Genomic DNA, 14,656 nt, shown 5'->3' with positions numbered 1-14,656 from the left:
TATAAAATATACAGTAATGTTGAGAGCATTACAGTAATATTAATTTTGTATATTAATCTTCATGATTTAGTTTATTTATTAATATCAAAATAAATTCTTTAATATCTTATATTTTTTCTTTATGAACCTTTCAAAAGGCAATATAATTATTTTTAATAAAAGATTTGTTATTGAACAAGTTTGGTCATTAATTCCTCTTAAGAAGTGTAGTAGATGGTAGATTCATACAAACTTATGGCAGGACTAAAATGTCAACTAATTTTTTGAAAATAGCAAATAATTTCCAAAAACATTTTCATAAGTTATAAGAAAATAAGAATGAAAAATCAAATCTTAGTTTGTAGAAACAATAGGAACATATAATAAACAACCCACTTAAGATGTTTAAAGTAAATATCTTTGTTGCCTAATTATTGTAACCTCTTGAATCTGAACTGTGCAGTTGGAAGGTTATGATTTATACTAAATATTTCTGAACTTGTATAATGTATACTATCATTAATATTATTATCATAACCTCCATATCTGAATTTTCAAATTTTCAGGTCTTAATTCAAAACCTTTCAATCAGAAAATTCTAATTTAGTAGGTTTTGTCAATAATTATGTGTTATTGTCTAGTTAGTGTTGTTATAAATACTAGTTATGTCATGGTTGTCATTCGAAGTGTTGCAATATGGTTTAATTTAAGATTAAATAAATGCCTACATCATAAACTTACTATCAAAAACCTGAATTAGAATTTTCAAATTTGAAAGTTTTGATTGAGGACAAATGGAAAACTAAAAATTTAATAATTCAGACACAGGGTGTTTTCCTATGTCAGAGAATAAAATTTGTAGTTTTCCATTTGTTCTAAATTAATACCTTCAAATTTGAAGATTTAGAATCTTCAAATCTTGAGGAGGTTTTGATAGTAAGTCAAAGATATATTATGTATGTATTTTTTCAATCTTAAATTAAGTCATATTTTTACAGATTCATATTAACTCTGAGATAACATATAGTATGTGTACATCAATTAAAAATTAATTTGTTTAGCAATCAATATATAATATAATTTATTTAGTTAGCAGTCTATGTGTTAATCAAAATATTTAAAAATACTCGTCTATCTTTTCATATTGAAGATATACTATGTATGCATTTATATAATCTTAAATTAAATCATATTTTAACACGTACCTTGTCAACTAACTATGAGATAACCCATAGTATGCGTTACATCAACTATGATTTAATTCATAGTTAGCAGTCAACGTGTTGATCAAAATATTTAAAAACACGTAATAATAAAAAAGGATTTATTATTTATTTACCAATTTGAATAGTAGCCCAAAAGAAATGGCTAAAGTAATTGCAGTATTGCAAACATGCAATAGTCTGAAAGTCCTTAAGGAATGTTGTTTCTTTTTATCAATTATCAACTGTTATTTGGGTCAAAAATAACAATGAAACTATGTGAAAAAGTTTCACCGTTTAAACAACAAATAACTTTTATAAATAGGCAGTTCCAGTTATAGGTCAGATGCTAAGCTGTTTCGCTGTTATTTCAATAGACTGCTTACTTAGTTACTTGAGAAATGGATTTTAGAAAATTTTGCATTTATCTACTATTATGAGCATATAGTCCATCATACACAAGCTATAGTAAACCACCAGCATGAAAAAAAAAAAAAAAATTGTATTTTTGCCATTCTAGTGCACTTAGTTACAACATAGTGAAGACTGAATTGATTCCACCATCCATTTAACCACCTGTAGTTGGCAAAATAAACTGTCCTTTGTTGCGTACTACTCCTGTTGGTAAAAGAAATTCATATTATTATTGTCAGCCTTACACCAGATTTGATTTAGTGAATAGAACAGTGTAGACATTTAAGTATATTAGAGTAGATTTTACTTATATATTATTTGAGACTTAGAGTATATTTTCTTTATTTAATATACTCCTTTACCAATTTCTGATTTATTGTATCTATTTTTAGCCATTATAAAATACTGTGGTCATTATTTTTTCAAAGAGAATTTTAATTTTCCAAAAAAGTGTTATACATTGCTTAAATCTGTTTTACTCTATTATCATTCCAATCCAATGTTTATATTTTTTGGAATATAATACAGAAAGAATTATCAGCCTCTGTTATAAGTCATTCGACCTTTTTTGATGAATGTTCAGTTGCTTCTACTAGTTAGATCAGTAAGTAATGGTAGTTTACCGATGGGTACATTGGTAGCACTCTAATGACATTTTACATTAGCTGGTCTCGTGGCCATCTTCTTTTCAGGCGCCTCGAAGGATTGTCAGGAATGGAAGAGGATGCAAGATTAGAAACTAGGGGGTTTGAGAGTTTATAATGGAAGGAGTGATATCTGGTTCGGGCTAGATCGGTTACATAGGGAACATTAAGGTCTTTATGTATGATTTTATTTGTGACAAAGTAAGGAGCATTGAGGATTTTGGATTGTAAGGATTGAATAGGAGAGGAATTTGAAGGTTTAGTGGAGCCCCAAAGCTCAACTCCATATGTCCAGATTGGCCTTATTACAGTCATGTAGATCAGTCTTTTGTAATGTGTTGGAAGTTTACACCATTTGTCTTGGTAAGTGCTGTAATAGTCGAAATCGACGTGCAGTTTCCTGTCTTTTCAGTCTGGAGTGAGGATTCCAGGTTTGTCGCTTGTCATTACTAATATTAAAGTTGATTCCTTTCTGTATAATCAGAGAAGAAAGATACAGAAATCAACCACGCATTATGAAAACTTAAAAAAAAAAATGGAAAGGGATTACTTATTCCTGTTATTTCTAGGTAAAGAATTAATTTTTTTTTAGGTAGAAAAGTATCAATTTATTTATTACTACATATTATAATATCACAGTTCAACATAGAAGTAGTAAGAATGATAATGAAATCTTATATAATTAAATATTAATCATACGTCACTATTAAAATCAAATTACACAAAATGTTTATTCCAAACCTTGCGCTGTTTTAACCTTAAGTTGAGGAATTTTCTATCAAAAGTCAAAATATCCACTTTTGGAAGATTATTATCATAGTTGATTTGTAGCACCTATTTGCCAGAAGAAATAATAAGTTTACTGTGCAAAATTTTAATTTGCCGTTTTTCGATTTAAGATCCTTTTTAAATATTGCTCTATCTTAAAGTCTCTCCTTCCCGTTTTAAGCTAATTTCGAAAGTGATATAGGGCCCTCGCTTTCCGGGGGTTTAGCGGCGCGGGTCCGGCGAAGAAGGATAGCCTTTTTTTTTAGTGTTATGATCTCTTGTGAGATAGTGACGTGTCGTACATCGACCAACTTACTCGCTATAATTGTCCGTTTGAATTGATGCCGTTTTCGATTTCAGGCGCTTTTTAAATATTGCTCTATCTTAAAGTTTTTTTAAAAGTGGATACATTAACTGTGGATGGAAAACTCAGTTATCGAAAATTAAACTATTTACAAGAAATAGCATAAGTAAAATTAAAAACAAATTTTCTTATTTGATAAAATACTTATCTAAATTGTACCATATTTTTTAACCTATTCAAATGCAGTCTTCTTCTTTGGATAATGGTTACAGTTCTTCTTTGACATTTTCGTAACATAATAAAATTGGTTTAACAATGACAAAACCTTTTACTTGAGGCAATCAAGGCCTGTTAATCATGAGATTAAAAAATTTGAGAATCGAAATTGAATAAGTAATAAAAGTTTTTGTTTATACCAAAAGCTTCGATGAGAAAAATGATTTTTAGAAGATGATAATTATAAGATTAGTGCCTCAAATCTTTCAACCATCAATGGATTTTGAGAAGATACCATAAATCAATGTACAACTTATATTACTATAAATAATTATCTTGTATAGGGTGATAAATGGAGCATTAGAAAATAGTTGAAATAAATTAAGTGGTTTGTAAGACATTCGGCTTATACTCTTTACAACTAGAATGTTCCTTTAATTAACTCTTTTTGATTCGTTTTGGTGGAATAATCATATTTATTACAAAATGTTCTGCAGTGTGTAAAATACATCTATTTTCTGTTTCATAATGTAGACACAAATACATATTAATAATCTTTAAAAAAAAGCTACTTTGTTAAGTATAAATGAGTGTTTTTTAATTTAATTTTTTCTTTATATCTCTATTATTACCTGGCTACAGGAATTAAAATCAAAAGAGGTCAGGAATATTTTTCAAAATTAATATTGATCAATATTACGCATTACTGATTTTTTTCCAGATCATGTCTGGCTTAACCCAACTTATTTTTACAGGCTGTTTGAAACCCATAACATTAACATAACCATCTACGGTCTTTAGATAAACTAGCTTTTATAATAACCAATACAAATATGAAACGAACAAAAATTTATTTTTACTCAATGATTCAGTTTTAACTCTTGAGTCTTAATTAATAAGATATTAGTTGTCTTCGATTTAATTTTTATAAATCTATATTCATGTTCAAAGTTGCATTTCTAGCTGATTATCTTAGTTGGGATCAATTAATGAAGCACATGATTAACTCTTTGTAAATTACATCTTAAAAAAAAAAGTTTCATAAAACAAATGTGGACCCAAGAACAATTATAATTATAGTTCGCAAAATATCTCTCAGATGTAATATATGTAATGTGAAGTACTTATGCAGAAAATAATTTGCTCAGAAATTTTTTGTATTGCTAATGCTTCAATATAAGTTAAAAATCATCCAGTGGACCGCACAATTTAAAGAAGAGCATAGTTTAAGTTAAGGCCTGTTCTTTTAGATCACCAAATTGTACACTAAATAATATCTTAGTTATATCATACTCCACATTTATAAATATAAATATTACAATTTATAAATTATATTAGTAATAAAAAATACTAGAATTTGTTTTATGTGAACAGATGAAAGGAATACTAAAAATCACTTGACATCTCTAATAATAATTCAGTTTTATAAGAAGATTACACCATCCTGATGGAAACTCGAGCCAGAGACTATGCGCCTAATCTAATATTTCAACTATCTCAGTCATAACAATTTTATTGTTTTTTCTTAAAGAAATACAAAGACAAAAAAATGTCAATAACATTATGCCAAATGAACTCCACAGTAATAACTGTTTCAGATAGTATGCAGTGTAAGTAGCGTGATATATGACATCTTTAGCAAAACCTTGCACTTCTCCAATCCCCTGCAATTGAAAATAATTGGTGAGTGAAATTATATTATTTTAATAGCTCTAAAATAGATGAATAAGTTATGATTCTCTTAAAATACTGTGTGAGTATAGCAATCATACTGAAGTTACTAAATGGTTTTTTTTTTTATCTTAAAAGCAATTTAGTTTTTTTTTTCTGTTTATTTTGAATCAGATTGTGGAACAATAATGAAATTTTATTTACGATTTCCATCCAAGCGATTGGAAGAATAGTCCCATCTGGTATATCCTTCAACTGTGTAAGAAAAGGGCAATGGTGTACGACTACGTTTATCTGAAATCTCATTCTTCCGGACATAGGCAAGCCAAATATCTATAAACAAAATGAATTAGTGTAGCTTGGAAAAGAACCAAGTTAAATGTTTTAAAGAAATATCATTATATTTAGTAAATAATTTTTTATGAGAACCATAAGGTAATTTGTTGAAAATAAATTAAAATGCTAATTTAAATATATTTTTTTAAACTCTTGAGACAGGTAATTATTTATTAAATAAATCAAAAATTTTATCCTTGTATTATCTCAACACTTTTTATTTCATCAACAGTCCAACGTTTTGGCCATCCTCAAGCCAATCTTCAATACAAATTCTCACCTCACATTAAAATTTAAAATTTGTTTTGCAGGCTATTCTGTCCAGGTCATTAATTATAAGTTAAAACCCTATTTTTTAAAAAAAATTCATATGTATTTAAAACTTCTAATTTTCAGATTATCCACAATATCACTACCATATAAACAAACTTTATACATCTAAACAAACAAAAGTTTGTTTATATGGTAGTGATATTGTGGATAATCTGAAAATTAGAAGTTTTAAATATTTATGAATTTTGATAAACGTCCAACTTGAGGATGGCCGAAATGGCTGAAACGTTGGACTGTTAATGAAATAAAAAGTGTTGAGACTATTCAAGGATACAATTTTTGATTTATTTATTTAAAATGCTATGAAAAAAAGTAAGAAAAAATTAATCCTTACGCTATGGAGGTCCATATAAAATTTATGTTTCTCTAAATCTGGATTCAGGCCTGTTACGTTTGTCCGAAGTTCTTTATCACCATTGAGAAAGTGTGGAAGAGATATAGACACTGGTGCTCCTAAAATATAATTAGCTATTGTCATATTAAATTATTATTAATTAAATATAGTTCATTGTTGAGCTAGTATATAATTCTGAACCCTATTTTTCTAAACTTTTTAATTAGATTTTCCTACATCTTAAATATAAAGGAAGTAAACTGATTGTTAAAGTACTTGCAGTGTTAAATGACGCTGATTCAAATCTCGCTTTTGCTCTCTTATCAGCGAGTTTTGTTACAATGGAAATAGTGATTTCACAGATGTTCTCATCTCTCAACTCATTCCTAAAAATTGAGTTCATGACAAAAACAGGTAGTTATAGCACTGTGCTTGCTCACTTTCTTTCCCAGTAATACCATAAGGAGAAGATTCCGGTACGTCTGCTAGTTTCTCATTCTATGGAATGTGGCTTGAAAGAAAGCCATAAGAAAATAAGTTCGAGCGTAAAAATGCTAAAAGAACTATCTAAACGTTTGGCAGTGTTTTCAGTTAAAAACAGATGCTTATTGCAAAAAAAACCAAGAGAAAAAATATATATATTCCACCTATGCATAGGACACATCCATATAACTATCCCTCTGCCTATGCGGTAGTTACTACCATGTCCTTCAGAACTACAGACTCCTATTAATTCAAGCTATATGAACATTTGAGAGAATAATTGAGTTTATATTTTTAATTTTAAGAAGGATGTTATTAAAAAATATAATTTTTTCAAAAAAGATTAATTTCATTATCAAAGAATGAATGATTGAATAAATCATACCAAAATTACATTTACTGGTGCTGAAAGTTCCGCTTGGCTCGCACTTTTTCTTTTCACAAAAACAAGCATTATCTGGATTTTCTTCTGGTGTTGAAAAGACATCAAGTGGCACTTCAAATCTTTTTGAAGGGAAATCATTGACAATCTGAAATTAAGTTATAGACCCAAATTCAAATTAATCAATTGTTAGATTTCTAATTATACATGATGTATATTAATGATACCTATCTAATTATACTACAATAATACAATAGTAGTTATTGTACTTTATAACATATTAGAATTATACAGTTTTACAAAGTCTTGATTGTAGAATAATATTGCATTATAAATAACATTAATTAATAAATTCAAACATAATAACTCTAAATGTAATTTAACATTAGGGATAAGATTAATATTCATTTAAACATTTTTAACAAGAATTCTCTCACCATAATGAATGGTGTATTTCAAACTTTTAAAAGTCGTAATGAATTTAATTACAATTGGAGATATAAGTTAGTTGAAAAAATAATGAAGTAACACAAGTTTTTACTGATAAATTTCATCATAAAAAATAATTGTAAATGTTATAAATATTTTTAGATTTTTGACAAAGAAAAAGTACATTTATTATAATGTAAATGGAGCCTTAGAAAATCATTTATTCATAATTTCATGTATTCATTTTGTTATTGTTATAAGCAAATAAAAATAAAAGTATTGGAAGAAGATAGTTGACCGTATGAAGTAGATTGGAGGGAGGTGGTAAATAAAGGTATCAAAATAGTAACAAAAAACTATTTATTGTTAACTAACGTTTCGACCCACCTTGCAGGGCTTCGTCACGGCTGATAAGAATGAAGTTCTGCTGTAAACTAATAACTAATAACTTGAGTTTACAGCAGAACTTCATTCTTATCAGCCCTGAAGAAGTCCTGCAAAGTGGGGAGAAACATTGGTTAACAATAAATAGTTTTTGTTACTATTTCGATTCCTTTATTGACCGCCACCCGGACTATCTTCCTCCAACAATATAAGTAACTTGCCTTTTCTGTGCCATTATATACCAAAGGTATTCGTCTACAAAATGATGCGATGTAAATGTGAACTCTTGATTTCTTTTGCACAATTCGTGGTGGAAAAAAATTTCCATCACTCCCTGTTATTTTGTTGCATTCTTCTGTTTTCCAGTATTTTAGAATAGTTTGCCCATCATAGGCAGAAACACTTCCAAAATTATCCAGGTCATTCATTCCAGTTCCGATTGTTATTTTGTCTGGTTTTACACCTGTTCTCTGTAAAATTTTATGATTAATTTTTATAAAATTAATTGATGTTATATACAGAACACAATGAATTTATTTCAACAAATATTAAAAAAAAAAAATTAACTCTTTTTGGCAACCAGTGTGAATAAATAATACAATAAATTTTCTCTCTCTTTTTTTTATTAGAATAAACATTATTTGGAGAAAAAAAAGTTTATTTCTACAAAATTATAAAAAGGTATTTTTTGTACTATATAGGTTTTTAGAGATTAAAAAAATAAGAACAATTTTTTTAAATCAATAAATATGACAAAATCTTATTATAACAAAGCTGTGAATTTTACCTTGCAGAGGGTCTATTGGTCAGGAGTTGTATTTAATAGTTATTATTTACCAATCAATTGGTTTTTTTTGTTGAAATTCATATTTATGGGTTTTCAAGAACACTAAAAATGAATCTGACTTGCTTTTTCTTACAGCAATGTTTTCAGACTGCTGTATAAGAAAAAAGTTTTGGTTTTTATGATTTTAAATATATTTAAACTAAATTAATACAATTAACTATATTTTTTTTGTTCATCAACATCCTAAAACTAATTGATTAGTATATTATTACATCAAATTGCCATAATAACAGCACAATATTAAAATAATATAGACCGTAAAACAAGTGGGACCAAATATTTGTTTATGGAGAAACTAAGTTGATATTCGTTTCTGGTACCTCAAAAAAATCTGTGAATACAAATTTTCATTGTAATTGAAAAATAAAATATTTTGTTCACAATTTTCACCTTCAAGAGGAAATTCAACTTTTCAAAGGTTGTAGTTACATTGGATTTGGTTAACACAGTGAGGAGTTGAGAATTACATGAATGCAGGATATTGGAAGAAAAAAATATCCTCCCAAAATCAAGCCATAAATTTCTATTTTTAGATGTATATGAAAATTTCTATTGAAGGATTTCATGAGACAATAAAAATGAATCTTATTTGATTTTTGAAAAGCAAAATTTTTTTGATCTACTTTACTGTAAGTGACTTGGTTTTTGTAATATTTAGTACACTTAAACTTATTTAATACAATAAACAACTTATGTCCTTATTATGCACAAAAAAAGGATCGATTGTAATATTAAATTTAAATCTGTACCGCTACAATCTATGAAGGGTCAGGGGTTCAGTACTTTGTAAAGAGGTACTGTTACTACACCAACGGTTGTGCAAGGAGGTGGTTGGTCAGAATCACGCTCGACCACCAGATTTTTGCCCAATTAAGGGTACCAAATTTAAGAGGCTGGGTGGACCCCAGGAGGGCTCCAAGAACCCACAGAAGTTAACTCACGGCTACAGTGTAACAGAAAACAATTTTCTGCCCAGTCGGTTTCAAACTCGGGTCCTTAGAGTTAGTAACCATAGGCTTTACCCCGTGGCTACCGCGCTCCCATCCATTGGTATATATAAACTATTAAATACATGCAGAGCAAAGGCAGAATACAATAATTTAAAAATTTAATTAAAATTAATTTAATTTTTGTATTTTACATTCAAACACTAGTTTCTTGTCCCAACCCTAGTACCATCTGTTTGATAATGATTCAGACTATAGATTGTTGATCATATATCAATTCTTAAAATAATGTATATATTTAACAAAGTAATTTGTTCCTGTACCAAGAACATGGTTAAAAACTTATTGTAAAAATAAACTTACACCTGCAAGCATTCCAAATTTAGGTGGGGTTTTTCCTTTCAGAATTGATGTCAGTTTTCTAGCAACTGTCGAAAAATCATCATCAAATCCATCAGCAAACTCTAATATATTAACTGGTAAGAACGGTCTAGTGTCGAGTCCTTTCAGGAATGCTGCAAGTGCAATCTGTGTGAGTACTCCTTTCTCTGCTCCTTGGGCCGCAGCACTCTTAAAAAATGAAATATATGAGATGCAGATTATCTTATAGATAATAGAAGATTTTTTTAGGACTAAGAGAACCTACAAGGGCTAAAATTTGGTTATTCGAGGTGTTTATTATGATTGTAAAAACAGGTTAAATTTCAAAATTAATATAAAAAAGCTGATTATAATCATATATTTTTATCTCCAATGGTGCAAATGTCCCTGAAGAAACTTGGCCTCATCTGTAATCATTGTCCACTCCATCCTGTTCTTAGACACCCTCTTTCATCTCCTCAGGTCCTCTTCATCATCTTGTAGCCAGTACAACTTCGGTCTTCCTCCCTTTCTGTTTACTCCTGGAGGCCCCACCATAATCACCTCTTCATATGACTCACCCATATTATCTATTATCATCCTTCCTTCATTAACAACAGAGAACATGTGTGGACACATCAATTGGTTTATGTAAATTTATTTTCATCCTTCATTAATCTCCCGCTTAAGTTAGGCCATTTATTTCAAGCAGAATATTACATTGGTTTAGGAATTCCTCACTTTTTAAGATAAGAGTCCATGTTTCACTTCCATACAATTTTCTTATACAAGTACGCCTTTAGGCCTCTTAAGTTCTTTTCTAGTAGGATATCTCTATACTACCCGCCACTATTCTTACTTTTATTTCCTCTTCTACTTCATCAGTTTTTGAACTATTGATTCGTAGGTATTTAAACTTTGCCATTCTATCTAAGCGGTATCCATTTCCATTTCTATGTTTAGAGCTTACTGTGTACTTTAAATCACCAGCAAAGGTCAAGTTCTGAGTGAATCTATTTTATAATAATTTTGCATATTGACCTCATTAGCACTTCGTATACTATATCTAACTCCAGATTATCCATGGAATTGAGTCACTTTATTGCTATGTGTTGCCAAAATAGATAAACCATTTATAACAACGTTATAGAACCAGTAAAGAAACAAACATTGTTTTAAATAAATATGCAGTAAACTCAAATTAATATCGAATAATAAATTATAAAATGGATACCTGATTGTACTTAAAAGAATAAGCAATGATTACAATGTTATAGGATCAGTTACTTTTTTTTTTAGGCAAGGAACACTTTCTTTTTATCTGAAATTTAATTTTGTGCAAAAACAGTTAGCCAGCAAGAAACATATCATCATCTTGTTCCAAAAAATAAAGAAAACCTTTTAGAGTAGATTCATCCTCTTCTCCAGGTTCATCAACTCTTTTAATAACTCTTCTTTTGTCGACTTTTTGCTCATTAGTCAAGTGTTTATAGTCACTTAACTGATGGGCGAATTGTCCACAGAACAAGATACGCTGAAAGAGTTGATAATGAATCTGGAGATGAGAAATATCCAGAATCACCAGTATCACAGTTCATCATATCAATACTGTATTTTGCTTAAAAAAGTCTTCTCAGACTGAGCCGGAACTAGGATTTTTGCCTTGATGGTTATGATAATTTTGCTGCAAAGAAGGTAGGTGGAAAATCTCAAAATATGAAAATGATATTACAATCAAATCATCATGTATGAAATTGCATACACTTCATTATGAGTAACATAAGTTTTTATTTGCCTCATTGACTTAAGCCCAGATAAAAGCCTGCATTGTGGGTCCATATGTTGGTTATATTTAATTATTTTCTAATCTATTTGACCCGACTACCCTTCAATTATTTAACTAAACCAATACTAATACTAACAGATATAATCATAATTATTATATATATGTCAGTAATGGGAACTTACCATGAAAGGAACATTAGGTGTGTATATAACATCATCAAGAGCTCCATTTGATAATGTTGGATCAAATTCATGTGTTCTATTTTCCGAATATGTCAGAGTTCCATTGTCATTAAATGTAATATTGATTTTCTGCAACCTTTCTCTAAAAATAAATAAATATTTAATGGTACATAATAGTTATTTACAAATTATTTTAAATTTACAGTATTAGGCTTATTTAAACAAATTACTATAGACATATAAGCCATATTTCAAAATATTATTCATCAAATTAGAAAAAAAATATTTTTCAAGACGATGACAGATGAATTACTCAAAAGTTGTAAGTTATTTGATCGTTTGGAGGCATTTTAATTACTTTGCAAACTTGGCATTAGGGTAAACAAGATATATGTACCATGGTTAGCCATAGATGTATGTTATTGTAATGCTCTCCAATTTTCTGCCCAGCCCGATTCCAACTTGGGTCCTTGGAGTTAGAAGCCATGCGCCTTACCCGTGTTCCCCAAAACAAATAAAACGGTAGTGAAATAATTTTGTTCAGCTAGATCTGTCACATGTCCTACAGTACAGTGATAACATCTGCATATGTGCTGTGTATATCTCTAAATGATTGTTCCTTCACGATTTGTACTGATGGATCTCACTACCATTTCCTTGCCTTGACTTAATTATGTTAATTAGCTGAATAATAAGAGTTTTAGGACCGCCAGAAATGTTTAATTTTTAAAATTATTTTTAGATGTCAAAGGTACCTAAGGTAGTGTTAGTGTTCAAATTAGACATGACTATTAGTGATCGAATGTTAACATATAAGGTCAAGGTTTGCAATTATTATCTTTTCCTTCGGATTAAAAGTTAATGACACTCGCGTATAGCTTAGGTGGGAGATTAGATGTTATGTCTTTTCAAATGGACATACACGAGAACAGAATTAAAATAAAAAAGAATTGGGAAAAATAAACGGAAGTGAATCGTTTTATAAGATAAATTTATCAAAAATTTACAGTAATGGCTTCTCTTTAAAGGACTTAAAATATGCAATGATATACTCATATTTGAAACCGATGAAAATCCTTAATATCCTTCTTATTATTTAATTCGGCTTAATTTTTTAATTGCAGCTTATAACACTTAAGGTTCTATGGTACTCTATGATATATATCTATTGTTTATTTAATTCTCAACCTCGGTATCTCTACGAAATTGGACTAGCTACTTAAAAGTTGGGTTTATCGTTATAGGAATGGTACAGGATAAAAATCCAGTTCACAAAATATACATCTGTAAATAATTTTAAAAATTAGTATGCATTACTCTCAATACGGAAACTGAGAAATGGATACTAAACAGTATATTCGTTCGATGAAGCAACTAATAAGAAATTTATTCTGGTTTATCTGCTAAAAATTTTTAAATGTGGCTCTTTATAAAAAAAATATAAAATAAAGCAAATTAAAGAACATTAAATTATCGAATGATTACCAGGAAGTAACAATTTGGTTAAGTGGTATGGTCGTAAAACAGTAGGGATGTTCATGATCTTTAGTTTAACGTGTTAAATGGAGAAATATTTCCTTCTTTTACCAAGTTAAAAAGATATAACAGGGGTATTCATGATCTATGTTAAAGCGTGTTAAATGGAAAAATTCGTGTTAAATCGAAAAAAATTCCCTTCTTTTGCCGTGGTAAAACGAAATAACATTTAACATGGTTGAGAGTCTGTTACTTGGTCAGTTAAATCGAGAATGACGTCACACAATAGACCAGTTGAGATCGCCGCCATATTAGTTGTTGTGACTTTCAATACAGTTGTCAATTAGCTCATCTTCATTCTCTTCTTCACAAGTTTGAAGATCAATAAGACACTCATAAGCTAAACTTTCACACAAATTCCACTTTTCACTCACTCTAGGCATGTTTTAATTAATTACTTAAATCAAAACTGAAGTAAACAATAACATGAGGGTCTGGAAGGAAGGTTATAAACATAAGGCTTATACAACAAGTTGCTGAGAAAATCCGCTAGGGACTCTTATGCATTTAACGTTTAACATGACTTCAAATAGGGCTGCTCACAATCCTATAGTTATAACATTTAACATGGTAAAACATATAACATTTAACACAACATCATGAATACCCCTAACATGTAACATGGCTGAGGTCTGTTAAATGGAGAATGACGTCACGAAGTCAAGTCGTAATTGTTGCATTAAACTAATGCTTTTAAAAACTATATAACTTACTTGAAAACGTAAGGCCCTAGTTCTTTGACATGAGGTTTTTCTTCACCAATTCTGTCAATGTTTGTATAATTAAAAGGATAAATACGTATGTTCATTTCTGTACTCGGTGACTTCCAAATATCATAAACAACGCCACCTTCTTCTAAAGTTAATACCTGAAAAAAAAAAGATAGAAAAGTAAATATTTTTAAGACAAAGCTAAATTTATGAAATAATTTTGTAAAGTTACCTGCAATATAGCAGTTTCGTATATCTCTGTCATCGATAAAATTATCACACAAGCCGTACTGAACAGGAATAGGGACAGCTTGAATAAGAAACCTGTAAGTATTTTATAAACAATATAATAATAATAATAATATATATTTATTCATGGACAAATCATTTTAGAATATAACAGGCATTG

The 14,656-nt window shown here is 29.2% G+C and overlaps 1 protein-coding gene and 1 long non-coding RNA gene across 3 annotated transcripts in view; one reads left to right on the top strand and one right to left on the bottom strand.

The window, feature by feature from the left end:
• Positions 1 to 4,930: 4,930 nt before the first annotated feature.
• The window catches only part of LOC106686342 (scavenger receptor class B member 1), a 19,410-nt gene continuing 9,684 nt past the window's right edge, over positions 4,931 to 14,656 (bottom strand). For both annotated transcript variants that reach the window (XM_014429577.3, XM_067048466.1), the window contains 9 exons: positions 14,480 to 14,571; positions 14,251 to 14,405; positions 12,002 to 12,143; positions 10,037 to 10,243; positions 8,101 to 8,349; positions 7,070 to 7,214; positions 6,202 to 6,320; positions 5,403 to 5,531; positions 4,931 to 5,191 (listed from right to left, as the gene is read on the bottom strand). In XM_014429577.3, the coding sequence (XP_014285063.1) occupies positions 5,003 to 5,191; positions 5,403 to 5,531; positions 6,202 to 6,320; positions 7,070 to 7,214; positions 8,101 to 8,349; positions 10,037 to 10,243; positions 12,002 to 12,143; positions 14,251 to 14,405; positions 14,480 to 14,571 (1,427 nt within the window). In that variant the 3' untranslated portion in view covers positions 4,931 to 5,002. The remainder of the gene's footprint in view (positions 5,192 to 5,402; positions 5,532 to 6,201; positions 6,321 to 7,069; positions 7,215 to 8,100; positions 8,350 to 10,036; positions 10,244 to 12,001; positions 12,144 to 14,250; positions 14,406 to 14,479; positions 14,572 to 14,656) is intronic.
• The window catches only part of LOC136796026 (uncharacterized), a 23,394-nt gene continuing 13,863 nt past the window's right edge, over positions 5,126 to 14,656 (top strand). The window contains exon 1 of the long non-coding RNA XR_010843720.1: positions 5,126 to 5,210. This is a non-coding gene — a long non-coding RNA (uncharacterized lncRNA). The remainder of the gene's footprint in view (positions 5,211 to 14,656) is intronic.

Source organism: Halyomorpha halys, unplaced genomic scaffold (assembly GCF_000696795.3).
Source record: "Halyomorpha halys isolate HHAL.00 unplaced genomic scaffold, Hhal_1.1 Scaffold810.1, whole genome shotgun sequence".
Taxonomy (NCBI): Eukaryota; Metazoa; Arthropoda; class Insecta; order Hemiptera; family Pentatomidae; genus Halyomorpha; species Halyomorpha halys.
This window is presented reverse-complemented; position numbering and strand designations above follow the sequence as displayed.